Raw genomic sequence first — 26524 nt, forward strand, 5'->3', positions numbered from 1 at the left:
GACCTTCAGTTACTTAAACAACAATCCTCAGCTCAACTCTATTCATAAACACATTATCACAGTGAACATTAACATTTACTACCAGTCCTTTATAGTATTCTGGGTATTTTATTGGTGCTCAATCCGTTGGTTATGATTGCTTGAGCCATACAAATAGCATCTGTTCCAAAATTATTTGCATCTGCTCCACGTGGCAGTTCTGTCCCTTGGTCTGATCTAATTCGCGTAGCAGTCCCATTTCTTGATGACACCTCATCAATAAAGTATCCAGCGATTACCTTTGGATCACTACTTGTAGAGTATGCATGTAGCCACACCACCATTCTTGAAAACCCGTCTATTGCACCATTGATGCAGATTCCATATGGTTTGAGTTTATCATATGAATCTATGTGCCATAAAAAGTTCGGACCCGAAGTCCCGAAGGCGATTCCGGCGTCTCAGTTGCACTACGTCAGTATTTTCAGCAAATGCCTGATTGTCTCTCGAGTCACCACGTAGCCGGCCTGAATTCATTTCAGATGCATCATCTTGTATCCGTGAAGCAGTCATATTGGTTCGACTGATCCTGGAGGAAAACCGCAATGTCCAGGAGATCGGAATGGTCTTTCCGTCTGAACAACCGCAGACTCCTGAGGTGCTTGCGCAAAGTCGATAAACTAATAAAAATACCATCTATATTACTTAAAGACACAAGTATCTCCCAAAGTATCAAGCCCAAAACAAAATAAAACTGGATTAAACTAAGCAGACGGGACATTGTTGCTTCCACGAACACCAAATCTCCAACAAATGAGAGCGTCATTCAGACTACCAGTAAAAAATAAAGAAATTCCATGAAAACTTATCTCGGGAATTTCCGAGATAATTATCTCATACGCTTCGGTAGGTTACAGATTCAGAATTTTGATAATAAAATAAATAAAAAATGTTTCCCTTTTCCATTTTTTTTCCCACACCTTCTCCATACAGAAATATTACATCTCAGTCTGATAGCACTCACGGTTCATAAAATATAGCCTATCACCACATAAACGTGACAAAGAAGTTTTCAAGCCACTTTGCCTGACAAATCATTAGTGTCCAGTGCAGCTGCTGTCACTGTGCGTGGACCTGAGATGAGCATGCTGTCTTGTTTTATGTGGTTTTAGGTTATAATATACAAAATAGAAAATCAAAATCAAACCACATTTAATACCATGGAAAAGATAAGGTATGCAAATGTGTATATTACACATTAAACAATTGGCAAATGGATATTACATTATCAATGAACGTTAAATAGACGCTCTTGTCTGAGCCCCAGGACTCCAGGACCACAGGAAATAAACATTGATTAGAATGAGGTTAGTGGACAGAGCCTGCTGCTGTTTGCTGATGAGCAGCTACTGAGATACCTCAGACCCTCATGAATATCTGTGGCCTTCTTAGCATCCTGGCACCATGCAGTTCATTGCTGAGCAGGTAATGTGTAGTGGGTAATTGCTTTTCACTCAAAACCTCTCTAAATTATGTCTTTTTAAACACATTATTATATCAATGGTTACTTGTATACTCTTTTTCTCCTTCCAGTGAGGTTGGCATATTTTCAGTTTATTATCCCCAAAAAATGTTTTAATCCATGCAGAGCAAAAACAACTATCTTAAACAACAAATTAAGTCTGTCAGGGTATAGTGCATTGTTACATTGTGTGCCCTCTTGTTCCTTTAGTTTTTGAGAAAAAAAATATAAAAATCTAGCACTCAAATATCAAATCAATGCATTTATTAGGCCAATAAATGAATCAGAATATTTACAGTGTACAGTAAATCATTACTTCACAGTAAAATCCTTATTCTGCCACCACAGCAAAGTTATCAAACTGAGCCAGTTCAAATGAGTGTGTTCCAATGGCAGCCCAGCCATTGTTTGGAGTGAGAACCACAGCGTTCTTCCACAGTGGGTATCCATTCAGCTGCCCTGACGCATACTGGCCCTGCAGGAAAGAGGGAGCACAGTGACAAGTTGCAGTGAACAATCTGCTTGCTCAGCCAGACATGCACAAGCAGCTCAAAGTGTCTTGTATTTTATGCAACATGAACATTTTACAAGACAAGCTCCAAACATCACTATTATTTCAGAAAGAGTACATTTAACACAGGTGGGATGAGGAGAGAGGTTGGCCAAGTACCTCAGAGAGAAATTGTCAAATGTAAAATATTTTGACCTGATTCCGTCAAATGAAAGTTAACATCAATTCTACTTGAATTTCACTCAGCAGAGCTCATACCTCCACAGTAGGGATTCCTGCAATACTGCAGTTTCAGGACCTCAATTCTAGCAAAATCACCAGATTACATAAAAAAAGTAGCAATTTACATTACATTTCATTTAGCTGACGCTTTTATCCAAAGCGACTTACAGTAAGTGCTACTAAATTGTTAGTTTAAAATTTTATTCAAGGTATAGTCGGAAGAGGTGTGTTTTTAGTTTGCGGCGGAAGATGTGTAGACTTTCTGCTGTCCTGATGTCATTGGGGAGCTCAAAGTCTAACAAGATAAATTATGGATGTATTTTTGACAATACTAGAATTGATTATTGTTGAAACTATGGAAACACGACCCAGTAGAGTTTGGCAGGTTTGGCTAGTGTCAGAAAACTGTCTCGGGCAAAACTGACTTGCCCAGAACGCCTGTTTACCCTACATTAATGTTTTATCAATTCAATATTTTTTTTTATTATAGAGTAAGAGCAGTATTATTTTTATTTACCTATATTAATTAAGAAGTGGTCATGTTATTCAATTACATCTTTTTAAGTGTTTGCAATATTTCTGTTAACCCTGCAATTATTAGGTTTTCCCGTTTAGTGTTACAGTGAAGTGGAGGAATTTAGTAGAGCTGTTGAGAAGCAGTTGGAGAAAAAATGCAGAAAATTGGTAGGTTGTGCTCGTACTTACTTGAAAATCTGGGGGTGGACATTGAAGGGTCAGTAAAAGTCAAATGTGTAAAAATATTTTATTTCTATTTGTTTTTTGTTGTTTGTTTTCTTCCCTTTGTCTTCTTTATTTAACCCTAATGTTGAACTAATCATGTTAATTACAAAAATGTCCCAATATGAAACTCTTAACAACCCAGTTCAGTAGCAAAACAAAAAGTTGTATTTGGGTGGAATAAACTTTTAAAACTCAGGTCTTAGAAATGCAGTCCCTAAAATTCAGCTTCCAGTCATCCATTTCATTAGGTGGCGCTAATATGAAAACCATAGGGTCCTGAAACCGCAGCCTCAGTGTGTAGCACCTTCAGGTTGGAGGTCGTCCTCCAACCTGAAGGTCGGCAGTTCGATCCCCAGTCTTCCCCATCTGCATGCCAAAGTGTCCTTGGGCAAGATGCTGAACCCCGAATTGCCCCTCATAGAACGAAAAAGTGCTGCTAATAGATGCACTGTATGTGTGTGTGAATGGGTGAATGTAAAACTGTACTTTGAGTGGTCATCAAGACTAGAAAAGCGCTATATGAATACAAAACCATTTACCATTTATGTCAACTTACATTTTTCAGATTTATGAATGACTGCACACTCTAGGGCTGTCAGTTTTTACAAATATAAAGTTCAAACTGATATAGTATGACAACATTTTTTCAATATATTCAAACCCAAAATACTTTAAAACCTCTAGGATGTTCTGGTTGCCTGATTGTCAGCTAGCCTTTTCCATTTTAATAGCAGAACAATGTAACATTACTGACTTACTTCCCTGATAGGTCAAGAGGGCATGCATTTGGTCAAGGTGAAAAATGAACGCCCTCTGCTGGATCAGGAGACAAGCTACTTCAGAAGCTCTTAGGCGGTTCTAGACTGTATTTAACCGGTCACGTTCAAATTAATGTTCGAATAATGTATGAAATCCAGCAGCAGTACAAGCTGCAGCACAACAACTCTTACAAAATTATTATAGATAATAGCAAGTAAACCTAGAGTATGACATCATTGAGGTTGACATCAGATACATGACTGGTTGACATCAGTGACATCTGGTGTGCTTGCTAAGGCTTCAAATCTTTTTCAGCACAATCAGGTCCAGAGCCTCACACCTTCATGAGGATGTCACAAAGTCACCAGTGACAGACAGTACTAAAGCAGAATACAAAGCTATGATATCAAACAGAAAGAGCCATCAGCCAAGTTGCAGATATTAAATAGCAACTTTACACAAAAATGACTTGGAACGTTCTCATCACATTGTTTGATCCACATTTTAAAGCACTGTGAAATAAAGGTTTTTATAAAGATTTTTTTTCCAAATACACAGATGTAAAATCTTCACTTACTTTCACAGTGAGTGACAAGGTGTACCAGCCATATGTTCGTGTACCAGACTGACCCTCTGCAAGTACAGTCTGACCAGCTGTTGACAACAGAGAACAAAGTAGGTCCATCAAACACATGTGGAATTCAAGTAATTGGGGGACTGATAATATATTTCGAAATTTCCATTTAATATTTTTATGTGGAGACGTTTTGTCAACCATTGCTTTGCTTTTTTTAGTATTAGTATGTCTAATGAAGCAAAGAGTGATGCTACTGACCAATATCATTGGTAACTTTGTAGGTGCCATCTGCAAACACCCAGAAGAAGACTCCGTTAGCGCTGCGGACTGACTCCCCTCCTTTGTCCACTCTGGCTGCTATGAAAACACCACTAGTAATACTCTCCATGAAGACATCACATGTTACCGTCAGGTTCTGCCTGTAATATAAACAGATTCAAGTCTGGGATGTGACACAGTCAGGTTGCCATATTTGTATAGGTCAACAGGTATTGGAAATGTACACTCAACAAAAACGTAAGGGCAGACACATTTATTTTCACTCCCATTTTTTCACGAGTCAAAAGCAAAGATCTAAGATTTCTTCTGTGCACACTAAAGGCTTATTTCTCACAGATTTGTTGAAATCTGTATTATTGAGCACTTCACCATTGCTATGATGATCCATCTACCTGACAGGTGAGGTATATCAGGATGCTTACTAAAGAGCATGATTATTGCACAGTTGTGCCTTGAACCTGTCCAATAAAAGGCCACTACATGGCTGTAGCTTAGGGAATGGGTGTATGGGTTAGGGTTATGTATGGTTATGTATGGTCATGTATGGTCAGGCATAAGCTAGGGACAACAAACTCATGTGCTTTTTACTGATGGAAATGGGAATGCTCAAGATACTGTGATGAGATCCTCAGGGCCATTGTTGTGCCATTCATCCGCCGCCATCACCTCATGTTGCAGCAGGATAATGCACGGCCCCACGTTGCAAGGATCTGCACACAATTCCTGGAAGCTGAAAACATCCCAGGTGTTCTATGGCCTGCATACTCACCGGACATGTTACATATTGAGCATGTTTGGGATGCTTTGGATTGACGTATACAACAGTGAATTCCAATCCTTGCCAATATCCAGCAACTTTGCATCGACATTGAAGAGGAGTGGACCAATATTCCACAGCAACAATCAATAAACTGATACACTGTCATTAACACAGATTTTAACAAATTTGAGAGAAGACATTTTAGAGAAAACAGCCTTTTGTTTGCAGAGGAAATCTTACATATTTTACTTCAATTCATGAAGAATGGGAACAAAAACAAAAGTGTTGCATTTATATTTTTGTTTAGTGTACATTAAAGTAGCATCATCTCACCACAAATAATCTCCTATGACACTGATGGTCTGGTCAGCATCAGTCGCCCATGTGACAGGTCTCTCAGTAAGAACCTGTCGCAAGGTGAAGATGTGAGGTCCAGGGTCAGTCAGGTTGATGTAGTACTCAAACACGCCTGTTTGGTCAGCAAAGTCTGGAGCTTCAGTGAATGGTGGGTTTCCTACAGGATGTTAATACAAAGATAGTACAAAACAATGCTTTAAAAAATATAGTTTATGATGTGGGTACATTGCCAGACCTAATGCCTTTCAATGAATTTTCTACTGCTACGCTTAAGTTCAATATTTCCTGCACCTGCAAAGACTATCTATTTGAGGCAAATGAAGTCATGTGTAGAAGTTCCATCATTATTTGGGTTCTGTTTATTATACTTACGAACATTAAAGTTATCCTTGTAGACTTTAGGGAAGCGGGCTGAAGGAGGTGGGTTTGGGTAACTGCCTTTCCGTCCGGTTGTAATGGTAGTTACTGTGTAGACCTCATCTTCAGCCACATTTAATGTGAATGATCCATCTAATAACTAAAATTTTCAAAGTTGTAAAAGACAAATTAGACCTTTTTAAATTCTTAGTTCAGTGTATTTCCGGCAAGAAGATTGCAGGTTCCGATGATTCTGAACTGTGCCTTTACCTTTACAGGAGTTAGCTTCTGAAAAAAGACAGACTTTTTTGTCTTGAAGTTAAACTGTGACCGCCAAACTTGCAGCTCCTTGATATAGGCCTGAGAAAAATAAGTAACCTTGAATAAGAAAAAAAGAATCACTCAATAACTGTTTGCAGTTGATGAGAAACTCAGAGGAACATACAAAGGATCCGTTCAGCTGGAAAGTTGCATTCTGGGAGGTCACGTTGAATTGAGGGAGTGGAGGTCTTATGCACACTGAATGATCCCGAGTCTGTGAAGGAAACATCCAATTATGCAGAGTAAGAGCAGTGTTATTATTTTTGTCTCATATTTTAAATCTGGATAAGCCAGTTTGACTGTTGTTTTATTTTACAATTGCTTTTTTAAAGAAACTTCCACTTCAAAAGACCTTTATTGTTTATTTGAAATACTATACATCAGACATTTGCACATTTGAACAGACCACACCCAAAGTCGTCTGTTGTCTACATCTTTCCGCCGTTGCATGTGTGGTACAAATTATTTAACCACATCTTGATGCAGAACCTCAGGGAATCACCATGCACAGTATTAAGAATACTTTTTGTTGGTAATTGTCAGACTTCCTGTCGCAAAAGTGAGTTTTGATGAAACAACATCATGTATTGATGAAAGTAAATGTGTATGGGGTTCAGTGGTTTGCTATGGTGGTGAAACCAATGATGATTAGTCAAATTTGTGTTAAAGTCACAGTGATTGTTGTGCAGAATTAATGGGGATTAGTTGAATTAGGTTAATCGTTTTGATTGTGACATTATGACTTCTTGGAGGGACTGATGTATTGCTTTGTTATTATATGTATGTAACAGGTAGATGTCTGGAGCTGAAAACCTGAGAGCTGAGCTTCCTTTAAACCCTATGGCTCTGCAGTCTTCCTTCTCTGAACAGCTACACCCTTAAAAACTTATTTTTAAAGTGATTATTTCAAATTAAAGAACAATGATGTCAAAACATTTTAAAAGATAAAAGTTAAAAAAATGTGTTAAATAGGAAAGCCTAACTTGCCATAGTTTCCACGACAACAGTGAGATTTCCATTCCCATCAGTAAGTGCAACATAACTTCCCCCTTGTGCCAGATGTCCAACAGTCTGCAGGTAGGTCCATCCTGGCTGGGTGAACTGTGTGGTGTGGGCTATAAGGGAAACAACAGCATGAAATGATCAAGTAATTATTAAAGTATTTCTGAAAACTAAGCGATAAAAAAAAAAACACTTGATTTTGCTGATATTCTTTTCAGGTGCCACAACATTCACAGGGGTCCTGTAACTGTCCCCTATCCGCAGTAGCTTTTCTTATCAGCTTTATTTCTGTTACTTAGAAACTGCATCAAATAGAAGAGGGAGGGATAAACTTTTTAAAAGAGGGGGTGTGTTTCTGACCTGTGATCCAGATTGGAGATTCCACCACATAGTTGCCACTCCAAGGCTCCTCAGCCGTCATCAGCCCATCTCTGCCAAACGGCAGTTCCTGATAGTAGCTGGCCACCAGGTTCCAGGAGATGGTGCTGGAAGAAGATACACTATCAGCGACCTGACAGCTCACTCCTCACCTCACTACAGTTTCTAATTCTTAGTCTGCTCATGATTTTTAAATGAAATATTTTCTCTTTCTGTGATCAAAAAGTTCACTAATTCATGTTGTTAATATTTTGAAAATGAAAGGATAACTTATTTAGGCATAGTGGCAAGTAGATAATGAGTGAATTTTCATTTTTCGTTGATCTATCCCTTTAAGGTTAATCACATAGAGCAGAATGCTCTGGTTGCTAAATTACGAAGAGTTGCTTTTGGGTTTTCTTACGCCGTCATGTGACCATTGACGTAGTTCTGGTTGAGGATGCGAGCCCAGCAGCCTCCTCCAACCTCATCGTTGAAGGTGCTGTAGTCCTCTGACGACCAGAGCTTCTTCTGCGTCTTCAGGGCGTCCGTCACTGTGGTGGTGCCTGGGTAATGAGCCCTAGACGTCACACACATTCAACAAACAAGGTAATTAATGTATTGTATACATACATACATGAGTTTCACATTTTGTAAATGAAACATCTGTGTTCAGGAACACAAACTGGTTGATATTAAATGTGGTCTAATCAACCATTCAGCAGTCACAGAGGTCAAATCCATAAATTAATGTTTCCACTGGCAGATGAAGGCAGACACAGGATTTAAGTTCAAATTATTGAAAGTTTATATTTTACATTTGAGATTTGAGCTTGTTTAAATGAAAAGCTGAATACTTATGACACTACTAAAGACAATAATCAGAGGTAATCAGACATTGGATAAAACCAGCTTATTCAAACAGCCTCAAGAACATATTGAAACTTCAACAGCTATTTAAGTGTAATGTCTGACGAATGATCCAGGTGACTATAAATCCATACTTTCTGTACTGATTAAACTGTGGCACTGAATATCAAATGAAAGCTTTTCCATGAGATGATCGATGAAATTTGTATATTAAGAGGTGTGTGTGTGTATGTCAAGTAAAAACACAAAGCTAGGGAGGAAGTTGTCTCGAATATTGATTGGCAGTTACAGTAGCCAATAGAGGTGAGCATCTTCACTCTGTGCACTACTGTGCCGTAATTTACAAAATAAGGTTTTCGATTAAAAAAAATCTGACTACAACATTAAGTCTATGACAGTGGTCAGTGCTCTCCACACTGATTTGACATTCATTCAGTTTAGACTTGTGTGCTGCAACTAAGGACAAACTCTGATTTTAGCCTTTACTGTATCAAGGTGGCCCCACCTGGACCCCCCCTTAGCAGCGCCACTGCACTGAGGCGCATTACTCCACAGGTCAACAAATGACTCTGCTCCTCTGATGTTTTCTAATCACTCACACTTAGAACTTATCGATGATGTCGGATCATGACTCCAGATCGTTCCGGTCACTTTAACCCTGATGTCCTAGCTGTGCGCATCACGTTACGTCTCGTGTTGTGTGAAGCAGGAGAATGTGTGTGCATGGTGTGTTTAAACACACGTCTCATAAACGCAACAGCGAATCAAACAAACACAATGTAAACGTCAGAGTGAGGAGGAAGCAGACTCTGACACAGGACAACCAGACCTTTAATGAGCGTCTGTCCTGGTCCTCAAGCAGCGCTGGTTATAATTATGCATCGGCGGGAGATCGCTAAAACAATGAACGTAGCAAAAAACATGAATCAATTATGCTCTGTCTTTGCATCAATGCAGAGTCGTACACGTCTGCATCGCGATGCATTGAAGAATCGAGAAAGTTCCACACCTCTAGTAGCCAACAGCACTGAATGTGCAGAGAGTTGACATTAACCAGCAGTTCAACATGTAAATTCATGACGACAGCCTACACTGTATCGTCGAGGACTTCTCGCCACCACATTTAACTAGGCCTAAGAACTGAACTACTAAATTGGACAGCATAGGTCCCTGTCCACTGGTCGCTAACTTTTTGACTCAGTTAAATTCCAGAAAGCATTATCATTGGGCACATTTTAGAATATAGGACAAGATGGTGAATATCCCTTATACGTTTGAAGATCTTCTGCACAATTTAAGTTATCAACTAACAGTAGGTGTTAGCAGTTGTTAGCGACCACCAGCCAATGTTGGGGACAAAATGTCAGTTGTGCACCTTAGCGCCATCAAGTGTTTTGGCCTTGTAATCAACGATACAGGCCGAACTTGAGGATACACTGAGGCTAAAAGGTAAATCTGACTGGCTACTGGCTTTTATGGCAGTACTATGGAAGCCATGTGGCCCGCTCAGTAGATCAGACATCATTACCTCTTTAGCCTTTTTAAACTAAACGCTGTATCATTTTAGACATAGGACAAGATAGAGAATATCCCTTGTATGTTCTACCGCACTAATTAATGCCTACCACCAGTTGATGTTAGCGGATGTTAATGACCACCAGCAATTGTTAGGGACATATCTTCAGTTGCGTACCTTAGCGTCATCTGGTGTTTCAGCCTTTTAATTACAAGACACTGTCTTCTAAGGCAGGTCCACCACAGGTTGATCAGACCTGGGTGCATGTCCCTAGCATCTTGGGGCCCTGTTGGGATCTTTCCTCCTGATCCCGAGCCATTGGCTGCTGGTTCTGCATTGTGTGATGTTTTTTTTATGGTGTGCTACAGGGCTTGTCTGGGGAATCCCAAATCAATTTGGATGTTGCATTGAAACCCCTGCAGCCAATATCCAACGGGAAAACTATTGTTTTCCATCCATGTTGCTCTGCCTCAAATGCCATTATGGACACTTGGATGACAACACACGAGCAGTATGGAGGCGTGTCATGTTTTTTCTGTTGTTTTACTACGTCTGAAGAATCAGTCACTAGTTACTTCAATTGTATTGGATTTGACTGCAACAATGTTTACCCCTGAAACTCCAAAAGTGTTCAGTGGGCTCTTTACCCACCCCTCCATCGGCATAGTGGTGAGTAGATAAGTGAATTTTCATTTTTAGGTGAACTATTCCTTTAACAAGGTGTGACATCCACTGTCTTTTATCCTTTAACATAAGATGTTGCTATCTATGTTAATACTGTAATATTATTCAATTTTGTACAAGTGCGTATGTTCACCAGCCTACACACATGCACACCATCAGTAACAGTTATAGCCTAAAGAGAGGCTCTAACCAAATTCCACATTGATGACTTGCTCATGTCTGAGTGTACAACACAGAATGCACTGAATTTGAATTTATTACATAAAAAAATAGTTCATCACCAATTACTAGTATGAATCTGTAAAACTGTTAAATTACTAATAAATGACTGAGTTTGTGCTACAACATTTTATTAACAGACTTAAAATTGTATAATAAAATTTCTATAATTCATAAAAATGTCAGATTACTGAATCTGGATGGGTACACGGATATTTGATGTCAGTCCAAGTAAATTATCTCAGTATCAGGACCAAACACTGATAATAGATTAGATTAGTCACAACTCTAGTTACCACCACTAAGGAGGTTGTGTTTTTTTATGTTTTCATGTCATGTTGTCTGTCTGTTAGTTAGCAGGTTTACACAAAAACAATTTAATGGATTACCACTTAACATGGGGGAAGGTTGTGGTAGGGGTCAGGGAACAATTCATTATATTTTTGTGACGATCTGGATCAAGGACTTTTTTTTAAGTTTTTTTTTTTACACTCTAAGGTTGCGCATTTCTTTACATTTTCACCAATTTTCCAGGGAAAACGGCATTGATCTGGATAAAAAACATCAGGCCCATTAAGAGGAATGATATATATGAGCGTGTACAATTAGGTGCTGTATGCACTCTTCTGAGAACTATTCAAATTTGTACAGTATCATATTATGTGGATCATGCAGGTAAAGCTTTCAGAGAAGCCAATTTAGCAAAGTATTTTCAGACCGAAGCATAGAGTTAGAAACAGACTGAAAACAACAGGCTTCATGCTCAGAGGATCCTACCCTATCACGTCTACAGCTTTGCTCAGCTCAGGGTCAAGCAGCAGTGACAGGGCAATGGGCTCCCACAGGTTGTCACTCGCTATGATCCTGACCCTCTCCAGGCCATTTTTATCCAGGGTGTATCGCAGCAGCTGGTACAGCCAGTCACAGAAAGAAGGAGAGCACAGGAGACATGAATTCAGAGCTTAACAACATGGACTTGGTTTGGCTTTACAATATTTGCTGCGATCATGTAAAACATGCAATAGGAGTCAAATTTGTTCTCACCTGAGGACTGTTCAGTCCAATATTCATTATTTACAATAAACAGTTAATAATAATACTGACTGGTAGGGGTATAACGGTACAAAAAAACCAAACATGGTTCCTTGGTTTTTGAGGTCATGGTTGGGTATGTTTTCGGTACAGCGGAAACAAGGAGCAGAAAACATTTTCGTTTGTTTTTCTTTTCTTTTTATTCAACACTGTTTAATTGAACAGACTATTACTGTGTCTTTCTTACCTTAAAAAGTTAATTTTACAAACAAAAATATTCTCAAAATTAAATAAAAATAGTAAAATAAATATCGATTAAGGTGCAGCATGTACAAAATCAACTGTACTTAAACTGTACTGTTATTGTATTCAATTTAGCAGCTTTAAGCTTCACTTCAGGACTGTGCTAAATAAATATTACTCCAAAAATGAATAAATAAGTAACTGTTGAACTGTATAGCTGTGCTGTCCTTCGTATGTTTTAGCAAATTTGACTTGAGTCCTGTGAAGTGAATCTGACCTGAAAGTTTTTAAGTAGAGTTAAGTAGACTTAATGAGTTTATGCTAAGAGGGCAATACAGAAATGCAAAAAGGTTATGCAAAGGTTGGCATATGAGTACAAGCGCATGATGATATAGCTGCAGCTGCTTCTAGCCTGGAAGTCAAGTAACGGTCGAGTGAGATAAGGCCTGACTTCACCTGTACCGATAGGGATAGTACGCCAAAATTGCTCATATACTGAATGCCGCTGTAGTTGCTGTATCTAGTATATACTCGTGAGGCAACTCACAGCTATGAGCAAGGAGTAACTTCTAAACTAGTTACCAGTGAGACCACAAAAAAAGTAATCCATTGCATGAAAGTTTAGCCTGTTACGTTGCCTGCACCTCTAATTGTACATTGCTATTGTGAAGATAACTTTTGTTTGGAGCTCTGTATTGTTGAGCAGATAACCATTGGGTGTGACTATGGAATGCATTGATTTTGCATCGTTCTGCCTGAGACTAAGTGTGGCCTTCAAGGTTGAGACTGCTTGTAGTCTGTGTTGATGGGACAAATAAAGTCAGTGTCAGCTCCATGCTGATGCAGTTTATAATTAAAGGTTGATTGACAGAGCAATCATGTTTTTTTCATATTGGTATTTAGTGAGTATATTGCCCTTTTCATGGAATTTGAAGAAATTGTGTTAAGAGTTTGGAGAGATTGCGCTGTGTGGCATTGAGTGTCGGTGAGTAGGGCAGGTTGCATTGGCGAGACGGAGAGTTGTGTACTTAAATTCTAAATAAGAGAAGCTCCTCTAAATCAAAATTTAGAGGAGGTCCTCTCCTGTGGAATCATCTCCCACTTTCAGGCCGGGAGGCAGACACCCTCTGTACATTTAAGAGTAGTCTTAAAACCTTCCTTTACGATAAAGCTTATAGTTAGAGCCGGTCCAGGCTTGTCTTGGACCTGCTTTAACTATAAGCTGCTATAGGTCTAGAATGTTGGGGGACACATGACACACAGAGCTTCTCTTCCCAGCTTCTCCTTCCTCTTCTCCATCCTTATCACATCAAAGAAATTAATATCTCATCAATACATGTTACTGACTTGACTTCTTCCCCGGAGTCCCTTTGCCTTATCGTCCACAGATAGAGGGCCGCGGCTGCGGCCACATCGTGGATTATGATGGTGGATGAGACAAATTGTGATTTGTGAATGAGCTATACAAATAAAATTTGATTGATTGTGGTGCCAGGGGACGAGGTCTAAAATTAGGTCTTTCGGAGGAAGTGACACCAGCCAAGACGGGAAGGTCCATATAAGGTGGTCCGAGAGACGCCCACGGCCGTCCAAGTGGAAGGAAGCACAACTTAGTACCACCGGAACCATTGCACCAAAGCCAGGCTGGTGCCAATGGAGGAGAAGGACGAACGGGATGCCATTGATTCACCTGCTAATGGTGATGGGCTGTCTGGTGTGGATACTACCAGGACAAGCCCAGGAGGAAAAGCTAATGAGACGAGCGTTCCAAGGAAATACGAGAGACGTGAATCAGATCAAGTATGATGCAACTACAGACCAGACAAACACTCTGTTTCAACTCCACCAGCCATAGTGCTTAAGACCAATATGGTACGAAATGCTAAACCTAAAAAGAGAGACAGAGACAGTGCTGAATTATGAATAACTATTATTCCATTTAAGAAGGTGGAGCATAAGGAAAACATGAGTTTCATTACAATTGCAAAATTTACTGGAAGGTTGTTTGGTATTTTCTTAAAGAAGGCTCCAGAAAGAGAAGAATTATGGGGGGCTCACTTTCCAACAAGTACCTGAAGAATAGATTTTCTGGATGAGACCAGAACCTCAGTGGCAAGTAGCAGACTTGCGAATGCTGTTTGAAACCCCAAAAGTGTTTTGTGGACTCAAACACTTCACCCACCCCTCCATTGGCATAGTGGTGAGTAGATAATGAGTACATTTTTCGGTGAACTATCCCTTTAAGTGACGAAGGAGGGTCTTCAAACTCTTGTTTGTCTGTGGTTGGCAAGACCACGAGCCCTGCACATCTGGTCCTTCTTTATAGTTGTCCATCAGAATTCGAGTCCTGTACGCAAACAAATAAGTTCAGCGCCAGCACTGGCTGCATTTGTTCGGTACACATGTTTACCGAAGCGAAAGGCCCGTACTGAAAATCTTCGGTTCAGATACACGTTACATTACATGTCATTTGGAGGATGCTTTTATCCAAAGCGACTTACAATTAGTGCATTCAACATCTATGAGGGGCCGTTTAGGGGTTCTGTATCTTTCCCAAGGACACTTCGGCATGCAGATGGGGAAGACTGAGGATCGAACGGCCGACCTTCTGGTTGAAGGACGACCACTACACAGCCACAGCCGCCCCATGTACCGTTACACCCCTACTGACTGGAAATGAGACAGTGGAATAGAGGTTGTGGGCTGGAAAACCAAACCAATGAGGACAAACGGATCGGATTTGATTAACGGAAAATAAATATGGAACTTTTTTACTATCCAATAATTTCCATAGTTTTACTAGGCAAAACATTTGCTTTTTTTCTTTGGCCCTGTACACACCTCGTATCAACATGTGGTTTTTGTGAACCGATCACAAGTGGACAGCTCTAAAGAAAGGTGTGAAGACACTCAGATCACTATCCGATCACGCCAGACCACATTCGGAATTGGTCTGGGCCAGATGTGGCCAGATGGCATTTTTGTAAAAATTTCTGTGCAATCCATTTTCCTGTACATATTCTGACAAATAATATATTTCTTTACACTGTATATACGGGTTTAATCACATTTATATTTTTTCTATATACTAATAAAGGACTTCTTATCTTATCTTAATTGTATTAGATTGTGCTCTAACAAATTTTACCCCTGAGACTCCAGAAGTGTTACGTGGACTCAAACACTTCAACCACCCCTCTATCGGCATAGGGGTGAGTAGATAAGTGAATTTACATTTTTGGATGAACTATCCCTTTAATACCAGGTGTGAATGCAAATGTGATTGGATCACAAAAACCACACCAGATGTGTCGGGGACTTTGTCCTACAGCACATAGCAATAAGCTGATCTCAAGGATTTGAATTGTTGTCCAGAGATCAAAACATGTCAGCTTGGGCTGATGGCAAAGATTACAGGCACTTTTAATTATATATTTTTAGACAAAATAAGTAATCAGTTGAATTATTAGGGTTTAAATTCAGAAAGACTGAATATCATTAATATTAATTTTATTCTTGAGAATTCAATTATATCATAGTATTGAATTAGCGCTACAATTTATCCTGGGAACATACATTTTTTTCTTATTCCATGAATGTATCCAAAGTTTTATTTGTTTTCTTTGGAATATTAGCAGCAAAATCTGTAGAATAGTCGTATATAATAGTAATAAAAATAGTTGTCAACATATTTACCAGTATATAAAGGCAGATCAGAAACTTTGAAAGTCACAAGTTCTTAACTTTAATGGATCTACATTTTCTTTAAATAGTAACTAGACAGCCGTAGCCATCCACTCATGACTAATGAACTATTACGTGCTCACATACTCACGTAATATTGGAAGAGAGTCGAGTCATCATCTACATTACGTTTTCAGGGGAAATAAATATTTGAGCACGGCGAAATAACTTAATTATTAGCAGTAATGTAAATCAACTACCGCCTTAGTATTGGAGATGCGAAAATGGATATTGTAGATTTAGGAATATAACATTTTAGGAAAAACAAATGAATTGATTAATTTTTTTCTGCTCAGCCCTATTGATTTTTGAATGTGGAATTGTTACTGTGATCAGTTTACAGTAATCCCATGTTAAGATGAAGGTAATGGGTAGTGAAGCTTTAAAATCAGCTCAGAAAATAGTTTTTTCTTACTTTCCATGATAGCAGCAATATAGCATACAGTTTGCAACATCAAAATCAGTGGTCCATGCTTCAGAGGGAAAATACTAAATCCTACATGTGGGTGTACTGGATAGGAGCATGAACATAAACAGCTCTAGTCAATGACTGAACTTTTGTTTTTCAGTCCAACAGGAATAACAGCCACAAACATCCAGCTCATAGTGAAAGAGGAAGGAGTCGACAGATGAGCAACAAAGTCCATCATGAATGATCAAACTGTCCCTCAGTGATCTCACAGCACATGGAGACAATCCATTCATGACTTTACATTCTAATTGCTGCACTATTGGGTCTAATGAGCAGTTTTTGTTTTAAACGTATAATTTCATGCCACCCTGCACAGGACTTCAAGTCGACTGTACTTACCCAATCACCTCAATAGAATCATTAAGGGGTGGATCAGCAATCATAGATTTAGCGATGGTCCAATCACCGTCTGCTGCAATGATGCCAAGGCCAGTTAGACCAACTTTATCCAGAGTGTTCCGGAGCACCTTGACAACAAAGACATGCTCTCAGAGGAACCCAGCTAGATGTTGGTGGCTGTTTTTCTCCATCATCACTGAAACTAAGTTTACACATAATGCACATTTGTCAGTCAAATCAGTGGAAGGAGATTGAAAGAGTTCAGTATTACCTTGATGTACTTGCTGTTGTAGATTCGCTCATTCCAAATCTAAATAGAGGAAGGTTAAAGATTAGTTACACTGCAAACTTGTCCAAGTTCTGTTGCAACCGGCTGTTGAAACCCAATATTTACTCAACATAATTATTATGTATTATTACAGAATAATATTGTATTTAACTTTTTTTATGGAAAAGTGTTTAAATGCAACTGAACGTAAAAGGCCCCATATTGTGTAAAATACATTTTCTGGGCTTTTACTATCCGTAATTACTTAGGTACGTAGTAGGTACCCTCAAAGTATGAAAACAGTCACTCTGGACTTTTTCACTCAGTCCATTCTAAGAAATATGTTATCGAAACGTCTCGTTTCGTACTTCCTCCCCTGTATGAGTCATTCGGGAACGCACACGTCGGTCCCAGCAGCCTCTGAACCCACCACCTACACCACCACCCCTCCTCCCCTCCACACCGAATGCGACACGAAGCTGAGCTAGCAGCTTGTTAGCTACCACAGGCTAACCACAACAAACAACACTGAAGAAACACTGCAGCATGGAGGGATGCAAGGAATGGTAAATGGTTTTGTATTTATATAGTGCTTTTCTAGTCTTGATGACCACTCAAAGCTCTTTACAGTACAGTTTTACATTCACACACATTCATACAGTGCATCTATTAGCAGCAATTTGTTGTTCTATGAGGGGCAATCAGGGTTCAGCATCTTGCCCAAGGACACTTCGGCATGCAGAGAATGTGTCCGTGCACATTCCTCCTAAGAGCGTTACTGCTCGAGACCAGTGGTTACGCTTTATTTCTTCTGACGTGCCGTGTCGCTGTGCTAAGTACGGAGTAACTCGGGACGTTACTCCTACATTGGCCGACTGTCCTGCTAAAACTTGGAACAAACATGAGGAAGGTGTAACTTACCGTTCAGTAACATCCTGTTGTAACCGACTGTAAATGTGTGGCTGGTCTTCTACAGCTGTATCCAAACATAACAACGTGTCTTTCAGCTGTGTTTACCAGAGTGAATGCGCCAGAATGAGACCGGGGAAAGGCCTGGTCACTTAATGTGCAGTCAGCCAATCAGAGGAGGGGGTCAAGAGGCAGGTGAAAACAGCCTGTTCTGTCTGCAGCTCCAGAGAGAGGCAGAAGAGAGGACATGGAAATACACATTGCAGCAGTTTTTTTTTTACTTTAAACCACTGATATATCATCTTAGGGGTACCAATACCTCAAATTAAATCCGAGAAAGGTGTACAATATGGGCCCTTTAAAGTTTATTTGTGTAACAGCCTAATTTAGATTTACCTGAAATACTGACACCAAGATAGTTGCAATACAAATAAATTATTTCACCTTGTTTTAACTTGTTAGTGTTCATCTTCATTTCCTCTTTGACCAACCTGTAGGTTTGTTTTCTACCTGTCTGATCATATCACTGCTCTTGTTTTACCACTCATACATTCATTTTTTAGATTAAGTGGCAGATCCTTTACTAGGAATTAGGGGTGCAACGATTAATCGGCGTAGTCGACAAAAATCGATGACAAAAATAGTCGCCGATGAATTTAATAGTCGATGATTCGTTGGTTACGTCATAGCGCGCGTTTTTCGTGCCGTGCAGCTGAACTAAACGTTATTTTACCGGAGGTGCTGATGGAAGTAGCTGAGGAGTGAGCCATCTCGCTGCCTTTCTATCTCTGAAAGTCGCGCATGTGCAATAGCGACAAAACATAGACCAATGGCGGCATCCGTTGCAACACCATCGCGTACCACAAAGTCAAAGGGGGAGAATTTCACCCTTAACATAGCCCGGAAAAAAACTACCTGCAATATTTGTAAGGCAGACCTTGCTTTCCATGGAAGCAGGACACGAGCATTTGAAGAGGAAGCACGTTTGACATCGTAACGTAGACGATGCAGACTTGCCTCGGTAAGATAGCCTGTTATCTAGCTTGCTATATAAACAGAGTTGTCTTGGCAACTCCCTCAATACCTGTGTGCAGGATTCTAGAATCCATTACAAAAATATGGTTTGAATGTACATTTTTTTGAACTTCTTTTTAACGAGTTTAAAAGCGTAATGTTATCCTATTGCCTGACAAACGTCTTTTTTAATCACAATTATGCAGTCCGTAAAAGACTGTAGTTTTGTTTGTGGATGTTTTTATTGCTGCTACTTTCCCTGACCTTTTGTTTACAGAAAAAATGGATACTTGATTTTTTATTTTTTTTTATATTAGCACTTTGCCTGTCCTTGGTTTTAAATGGACAAAAACTTGATTTGTCTTTGTTTTTGTATCAATAATATTTTTTAATGAAGTATCGATCTTTATCGTCTTTATTTTCAGTCATCACATGCCGCGAACAACCTCAAGCTAAATTTAAAAGCTGATGGCTAAATAAGAGCAATTGAGAATTTGTGTGATTTATAATCCGATTAGTCGATTAATCGTTTCAATAATCGATAATCGACTATCAGAATAGTCGTTAGTTGCAGCCCTACTAGGAATACAATGTCACAGCTGATGGAGAGAGGGCAAGAGAGCAAAGTCCAGTCGTTTAATGAGCGTCAACCAATTGATCCTCTGTTCGGTCCCTCATGCATTCTCTGATCACATGTTTTAAAGCGGACAAATTAACGGTATAGTTTTTCTTGACCTCCATCAAGAAGGTTATGTTTGCATCTGCGTTACTTGGTTAGTTAGCAGGATTACACAAAAACTACAGGACGGATTACCACAAAGGAAGGTCGTAGTATTTTGGTGTCGATCTGGATCAGAGAATTATGTGTTCCTTGTCTAGGTGACAAAATTCAGACATATTTAAGGGATTGATATGAGTGTGTACAACTTTGTGCAGATACCCTTCAAAAAATCTGTATCTAGTTGATTTAAATGTGGCTTCACAAATAGAACTAGAAAACTGTAACTACCACCAATGATAAGCTAAGAAATGTTGGATTTGTTTTAATTAGAGAGTTATGATTATTATTATAAGAGTACTGTTTGGCCTGGGGGAGGTATGCATTACTTACTCTCTCTTTGTGTTATCAGACAACACAACAAGGAAGAAAAAGCCTAGTGATATAACCGCAGTTAAAAAGTTATTTAATGGTTCACAGTTGTCCCACCCCCGTTCACTTACTTCAAGTAAGTATGGTAACATGTAGTGCACTGTAAGTACTGTAATGGTGCACTCAAAATGGTCAAAGAGTTGTGAAATACTTCTCACCATCTTGACGCTGTAGCAGAACAGGAGTGACCACCAATGTATTCTAAAACTTATCAAACAGGAAAATGGTGGATGGACACATACTGGTGTGTGTACAAATGCTGCCTATAAGCAGCGCAGCGCGGAGGTGCGTGCAGAGCACGGGAGTGCGTGCTGCAAATCTGCGGCGGGAGCGCGCATTCAGCGGAGGATCGCGGCGAGTGTAGCACGAGCAGTGTGTGACACAGAAGTAATTGGGAGGGACGTGAGAGACAGAGAGGAGAGAGATAGGTGTCAGTCAGCCAGAGACTGCTGTCTGTTTGTGCGTGTGCTTCCGTGAGAACCGTGAGTTTGCACTGTGTGTTATTAGTTGTTTCAGTTAAGTTGGTTAGAGTTATTGATTGGTTAGTGTGTGCTGCTGGGGCTGCACGGTCAGCGCGAGTGCACGTTATTATCTGTGTATTGTATATCTGGGTGCCTTTTTACTGTTTCTGTGTGTATATATATATATATATATATATATATATAAAACATAGTATATATATTTATATCGCTGGGTTCTAGCTCATATCTATACACGGGTAGATAGATATATATGTGCATATGTACATGCGTGTTTACGTAGTGTATATGTTCAGTCTACATATGTGTAACGTGTTTTTTTGATTGTATAGTGGCACTGTTTGATCCCTTACATAATTCTCATCATTGTTGTATCTTTTATAATTTCTTCTTGTAGAACCACACGCATATTCTGCCCTGCCTTTCATAGGCATATGTTTGTACTGTGCTGTTGCAAATAAAGGGACGTTAAGATATAAAGTCGTCAGAGCCATATTTTAGCAGGCCCACCTAGAGCGGAGCTAATCAGAATAAGTTTAGAAAATACAGTCCTTGAATCTAATCCTCACCAATATTTTGGTCCTTCTAGCCGGAGTCTTTACTCCAGGATAAAGATGCAACAATACAGCAGAGGAGCCCATCCAAAGAGTGGTAGACATCCACCACTTCATATGGATGACTACTAAGTGGACTATCCGAGCCGTAGAACACAGGCAACACATCGCATGAGCACAGCACGAACATAGGCGAGAAGGGGATGAGCTTCTATCAATGGGGGGAGACGCCCCGATGCAACTTTCACTACTCATCAAACCCCCCAATACCCACCCTGGGTTGGAAGAGAACCTGAAGAAAAGTATGGCTCATCCAGCTTCCACAAGGAGCTGGGGATGATAAGGGAGGAGAACACACAGCTCTACAGGTCTCGTTAGCCGTCTTTGAGCAGCTTCACTTACTCAGAGACGACATGAGGACGCTTGTGGAGAGCATACGCAGCCTCAAAGAACGAGAGCCAGGTGTAGTTAGTCGCTCCCCTGAAAAGGCTATTAACCCACAGCCGGGTCCAAATGAGTGGCCCACCTTTTATCCCCCACCAGTCCACTTCATGCCAGCAAAGGCCAATGTCATGGAAGAGGAGTGGCCTGAACCGCCACCACCCTGGCCAGAGTCTGAAGAACAACCACTAAGAGATGATGCGGTCAACCTCCTGGGCAAGGTGATGCACGAGATCCAGGGAATCAAGGTTAATACCACAGGCATCAGGTTCTGCAAAGTAGAGCAGCTCAGCAACCAAGAGCGCTCTGCCTCCTTTTAGGGATCGTTCATTCCATGTGGGCCTACCTCATAAAAGAGCCAGGACATGAGGAGCCTCCTTATCATCCTCCACAGTCCAGCTCTACAACCACATCAGCGTTATTCAGGTCCCCAGACCCTTCCATCTACAGCATATCCCCCCCTCCTTCACCAGCAGCCTTCAGCCGAGAACAACCCTCCTGGCCTGGGAATCTGTCATACAGGCAGTCACATAATGAACCCCAACGAGAAGAGTCTACGTATAGGGGACCCAGGCCCACAATACCAGACTTTAGCCAGCGAGACCCAAGTCAGTTTGCACGGTTGAAGATTGCACTAGAGAACCTCCTGCCTGACGATGCAACAGAGCCCTTCAAGTATCAGATACTAACAGATCACCTTAAGCTTGAAGAGGCACGCCTTGTAACAGACTCATACCTCCACTCCCCTACTCCATATTCAGATACCATGGGTGATCTGAATGAAAGGTTTGGGCAGCCACACCAAGTTGCACTGAGGAGAATAGCATGTCATGGATGCACCTGACGTCCGCTGTGGTGACACGGCTGCCTTTGAGAGGTTTTCCCTACAGATCCAGTCACTGGTGGGACTACTGAAGAACCTGAGTCCACAAGGCCAGAGTGAGCTGGCATGTTGATCTCATGCAGCACGTCTGCTCAGTAAGCTTCCTCCAGACAGGTCAGACTTTTGTCGTTGTATGTTCCGCAGCCCAGGCAACACGTACACGCTCCAAGACCTCGCAGAGTGGCTCCAGTATGAGTCAGGGTAGTAGAGGTCAAAGAGAGAATCGGGGAAAGAGGCCAGAGGTCCACCATGGAAGGAATGTGACAGCTGTTCTCTATGGTGCTAAAGACCCTCACAGAATTGGATCAACATCCTCTGCTAACTCTGTGAAGAGGAACCTGAAAGCAAAGGCATATTGTCCGTATTGTGACAACGAAGCACATTACCTCAACCAGAAGCTCTCTAAGGCCCAAATCACTGACTGGATCCGGTCCCACAACAAATGCTGGAGGTGCGGAAGGTCCCATCAGTGTACAGTGTACGCTGAAGAAGCTCTGTGGCCTCTGCCAGGGCAAACACTTGCAACTGCTTCATGAGGTCAACAGCAGACCACCTAAGGAGGAGCAGACATAGAGTAGTTGCCTTGTAAACACAGCCACAGAGGTACTCTCCCTAGATCGACCAACTGACTGTAACCGTGTACAACTGAAAGTCCTGAGCCATGGTAAGCAGACCCTGGACACTTATGCAGAATTGGATGACGGGTCTGAGCGCACAATGCTCCTTTCAGCTGCAGCAGAGAAGCTTGGACTAAAGGGAATAGCAGCAGACCTCCCCTAAGAACTATCAGACAGGATGTCCAAACCCTGCGTGGAGTCTCTGTGTCATTCCATGTGTCGACCGCCTCACAACCCAACAGGAGTTTTCTCATCACCCATGCTTGCTTTGGGCCAGATGCTGGGGGAGATTGCGACCATGCAGAGGGAACAGGCTGAGTACAATTGCCCGTTCCTGGGGGTGTTCCAGACCCAGGCGAGAGGCAGTCCGGCATGCTGGAGCAAGTCCTCTCCCGGTTGATGGTCGCTCCGTTGCCCACTGCCCACTGCCCACTCCCCGTTGGCTAGCATCACCCTCCACAAGATGACACAGGCGGATGATTCAAAGTCCTTGGTGAAAATGTTCTGACGGCAGAGGCTTGTGGCTGGCCAACGGAGGAGTGGGCAGTGCGGGTACAGCAGAGCTGTGGCTACCGCAGACAGCCAGTGGGGAATACCAGTACGTGAAGAGGGTGGTCCTGGACAGACTGTGGCTGACACCGGAGGACCGATGCCGGGGAACCATCGCCAGAGGTTCCGGGATGCCAGGCTGGGGCCCATGGACCGACCTGAGCAGCTACGTGATGCAGCGACTCAGGGGGCTCTGCCGCGGTGGGCAAGATGCTGGAGAAGGTGGTGTTTGAGCAGTTCGTGGAGGGTCTCCCGGACAGGACCTCAGCATGGGTGCGATATCATCAAGGGGGTGGAAGGGGGTGTACATTAGGCCATTGTGGATTCTGGCTGCACCCAGTCAATGATTCACCAGAACCTGGTTCTACCCGGGGCTTTGGTGGAGGCACACTGGTACCCGAATTACACTCCATGGAAGATATCCTATCTTAAGCAGTCTCTATGACACTCTACGCTTTGCCTTTGATCAAGTGATGAAAACTGATGGTCACATACTTGTTTTATCTTACTTCTTAAAACACATCTTTCAAAAAAAAAAAAGCTTTGTCTATGTCCATGGCTTTTATTATCTGTACCTTTATTATTATTATTTTTACTCATTGTTTGTGAGTTTCATATAGTTTGTTGTAAAGCACTTTGTTACTTGTATATTCTTATTACTATTATTATTTTAAGGTAAAAAAGTTGAATACTTTTAAGTGCAGCCACTGTAAGAGGGCAGCTTCATTCTACATAGCATGGCACTTGACATGGCAATGGCAATTTTAAGTAACTTACTACATACCCCAACATACTGAATATCCAGATCATGGTACTGCTTGGCACCAATGATCCAGTTCACCACATATGCTGCAGTAATGTCTGGGAAGTCATAGGGCCAGTTCTTGCCATGGCCAACCCAACCAGGAAACGCCCAGGGTAACCCTGCATCAAGAAACACACACCAACACACACACACACACATGCAAAGCTGAGGATGCTTTGTGTACCACCAATGAAAAGTATCATGGGAAAAAAATGGCTCCAGCTGTTTTAAAAGATACGATAAAGTTAAAATAATTCTTTGAGTCCCACAACGGGGAAATTTGCAGTGCTACAGCAGCAAAGACCACAGTCAAAAAAAGACATCAGTAAAGTTAAGTAAACAATATAATAAGCAATGTTTATAATCCAAGGAAATATAAAAAAAATAAGAATGGAATAGAGATAATATATACAGTGTAAACAGAATATGTACAGTGTGAGAATATGTACAGTGAAACAGATTGCACATTAGCTATTAATTGAACAGGAGGAAATGAATATGGCAGTTAAAAAAGTGAAACCTTAGGCTAAAGTGCAGTCCAGAAATTGGTGCGTGTTGTCTACTGAGAGCAGTTGTGGTTGCACTGTCTTACTGCTGCAGGAAGGAACTTGCAAAAGTTGTAAAACCAAGGTCTCGAAAGTAAGCAAAAAAAAGACTGTAATTTTTTTTTACCTATGAGTGTGATGTTAGGGTTCCTCTTCCTGGCTTCTTTCATGAGCCACCACTCGTAGCCTCGGAAGTAGTTCTCATCATTCTCATAGTGCATGTGGGACGGCTCTGTTCCATCTGAAAATGGTTAGAGTCCATTGTAAGTCCAAATGTAAATGTAAAATCCATTTAAGGTGCTTAATACAGTTCATAACTTAACAGTTCTGTAAGTAATGTTGGGTTTACTGTAACCTTGTGCACTTTGTAGTTTGGGTAACGTGTTCAATTTTGCCATTACCCAAGTTTCTTAGTATTTGCAAGTCTTTGTGATGTATCCCTTGACTTTTAAATTGCTGATGGAACCAATTTTGAAGTTGTTACTATTGGCCATGTTTGTATTTAAATGGATCTGACAATAAAGTTTGCAGAACTGTGATTCTATGTATTGCTTTGTGATCCATTACAGGAGATGGAATAACCAATTTGAAATGCATTGCTTTTATGTATAATACTTGAATAAACACATTATGTTTACGTAGAAATTCCCCTTAACTTTATATGTAATAACTTAATAAACACGTAAGGTTTATGTAGAAGTTTACATTAACTTAATTTAATTTAATTTAATCAAATCTGACTTAAGTTATTTAATGTATTTACACTGCATTGAGTGTGTCCTTTTACATCGAACTTATGTAATAAAATTACATGGAAAATGTTCATGTAATTGAAATATATAAAGTCAATATTTTAGGGTTAATTCTTTTTTTGAGTGCAGGTCTGTCAATTTAATATCTGATGATAAAAAAAAGGTAGAAACATTATGTCACTCACCAGTAGTCTGAGCATCTCCTCCGATCTCCACCTTCAGTATGTGCAGAGAAGCTCCAAAGTTTGGCTGAAGACAGAGAAGACGACGCAGGAGTGAGACTTAACGTAGCTTCAGCTCAGCTCTATGACAAACTGGAATCAGAACTTACTTTAAACAGGAAGTCTAGGATCTGGCTGCGGTACGGCTCTGCGTAATTAACCAGTAACCGAGACGTCGCCTGGAGGAAGCCGGAGATTCAGCGTTACCTTCATACACATTCAAGCTGTTGACTTTCCTGAGGAACCAGGAAGTGGATGGAAAACAGGCTGCACTCACCCCTCCGCCGCTCAGACCTCCAACTCCGTCAAACACGCGCCCCAGTCCTGCTTTATCGTCTAGGACATAAGCGTGCGAAGAAAGACAAAGACCCAGGTACACAGTGAGGGAGAGGACAACAATAACCGACCCTCTGTGTACCATCCTGCAGCTGGCCGTCTGTAGGCGACATGCGCGCGGTGTGTCACATGACAGCG

The 26524-nt window shown here is 40.9% G+C and overlaps 1 protein-coding gene across 3 annotated transcripts; it reads right to left on the reverse strand.

Annotated features, from left to right (window-relative positions):
* Positions 1–1750: 1750 nt before the first annotated feature.
* galcb (galactosylceramidase b) lies at positions 1751–26524 on the reverse strand. 3 transcript variants are annotated; one of them, XM_035168408.2, is made up of 17 exons: positions 26328–26524; positions 26161–26229; positions 26015–26078; positions 25205–25318; positions 24512–24651; positions 17135–17173; positions 11811–11941; positions 8169–8324; positions 7748–7872; positions 7373–7500; positions 6510–6599; positions 6335–6424; positions 6080–6224; positions 5684–5864; positions 4570–4730; positions 4312–4388; positions 1751–1976 (listed from the first exon to the last, which is right to left on the reverse strand). In XM_035168408.2, exons 1-17 carry the CDS (start codon positions 26469–26471, stop codon positions 1833–1835), a joined length of 1998 nt encoding a protein of 665 aa, XP_035024299.1. In that variant the 5' UTR covers positions 26472–26524; the 3' UTR covers positions 1751–1832. The 3 variants fall into 3 exon arrangements, with proteins under 3 accessions (XP_035024299.1, XP_035024300.1, XP_035024301.1); XM_035168409.2 differs by lacking the exon at positions 11811–11941 and adding an exon at positions 16864–16991; XM_035168410.2 differs by lacking the exon at positions 17135–17173.

Source organism: Hippoglossus stenolepis, chromosome 10 (assembly GCF_022539355.2).
Source record: "Hippoglossus stenolepis isolate QCI-W04-F060 chromosome 10, HSTE1.2, whole genome shotgun sequence".
NCBI classification, from domain to species: domain Eukaryota; kingdom Metazoa; phylum Chordata; class Actinopteri; order Pleuronectiformes; family Pleuronectidae; genus Hippoglossus; species Hippoglossus stenolepis.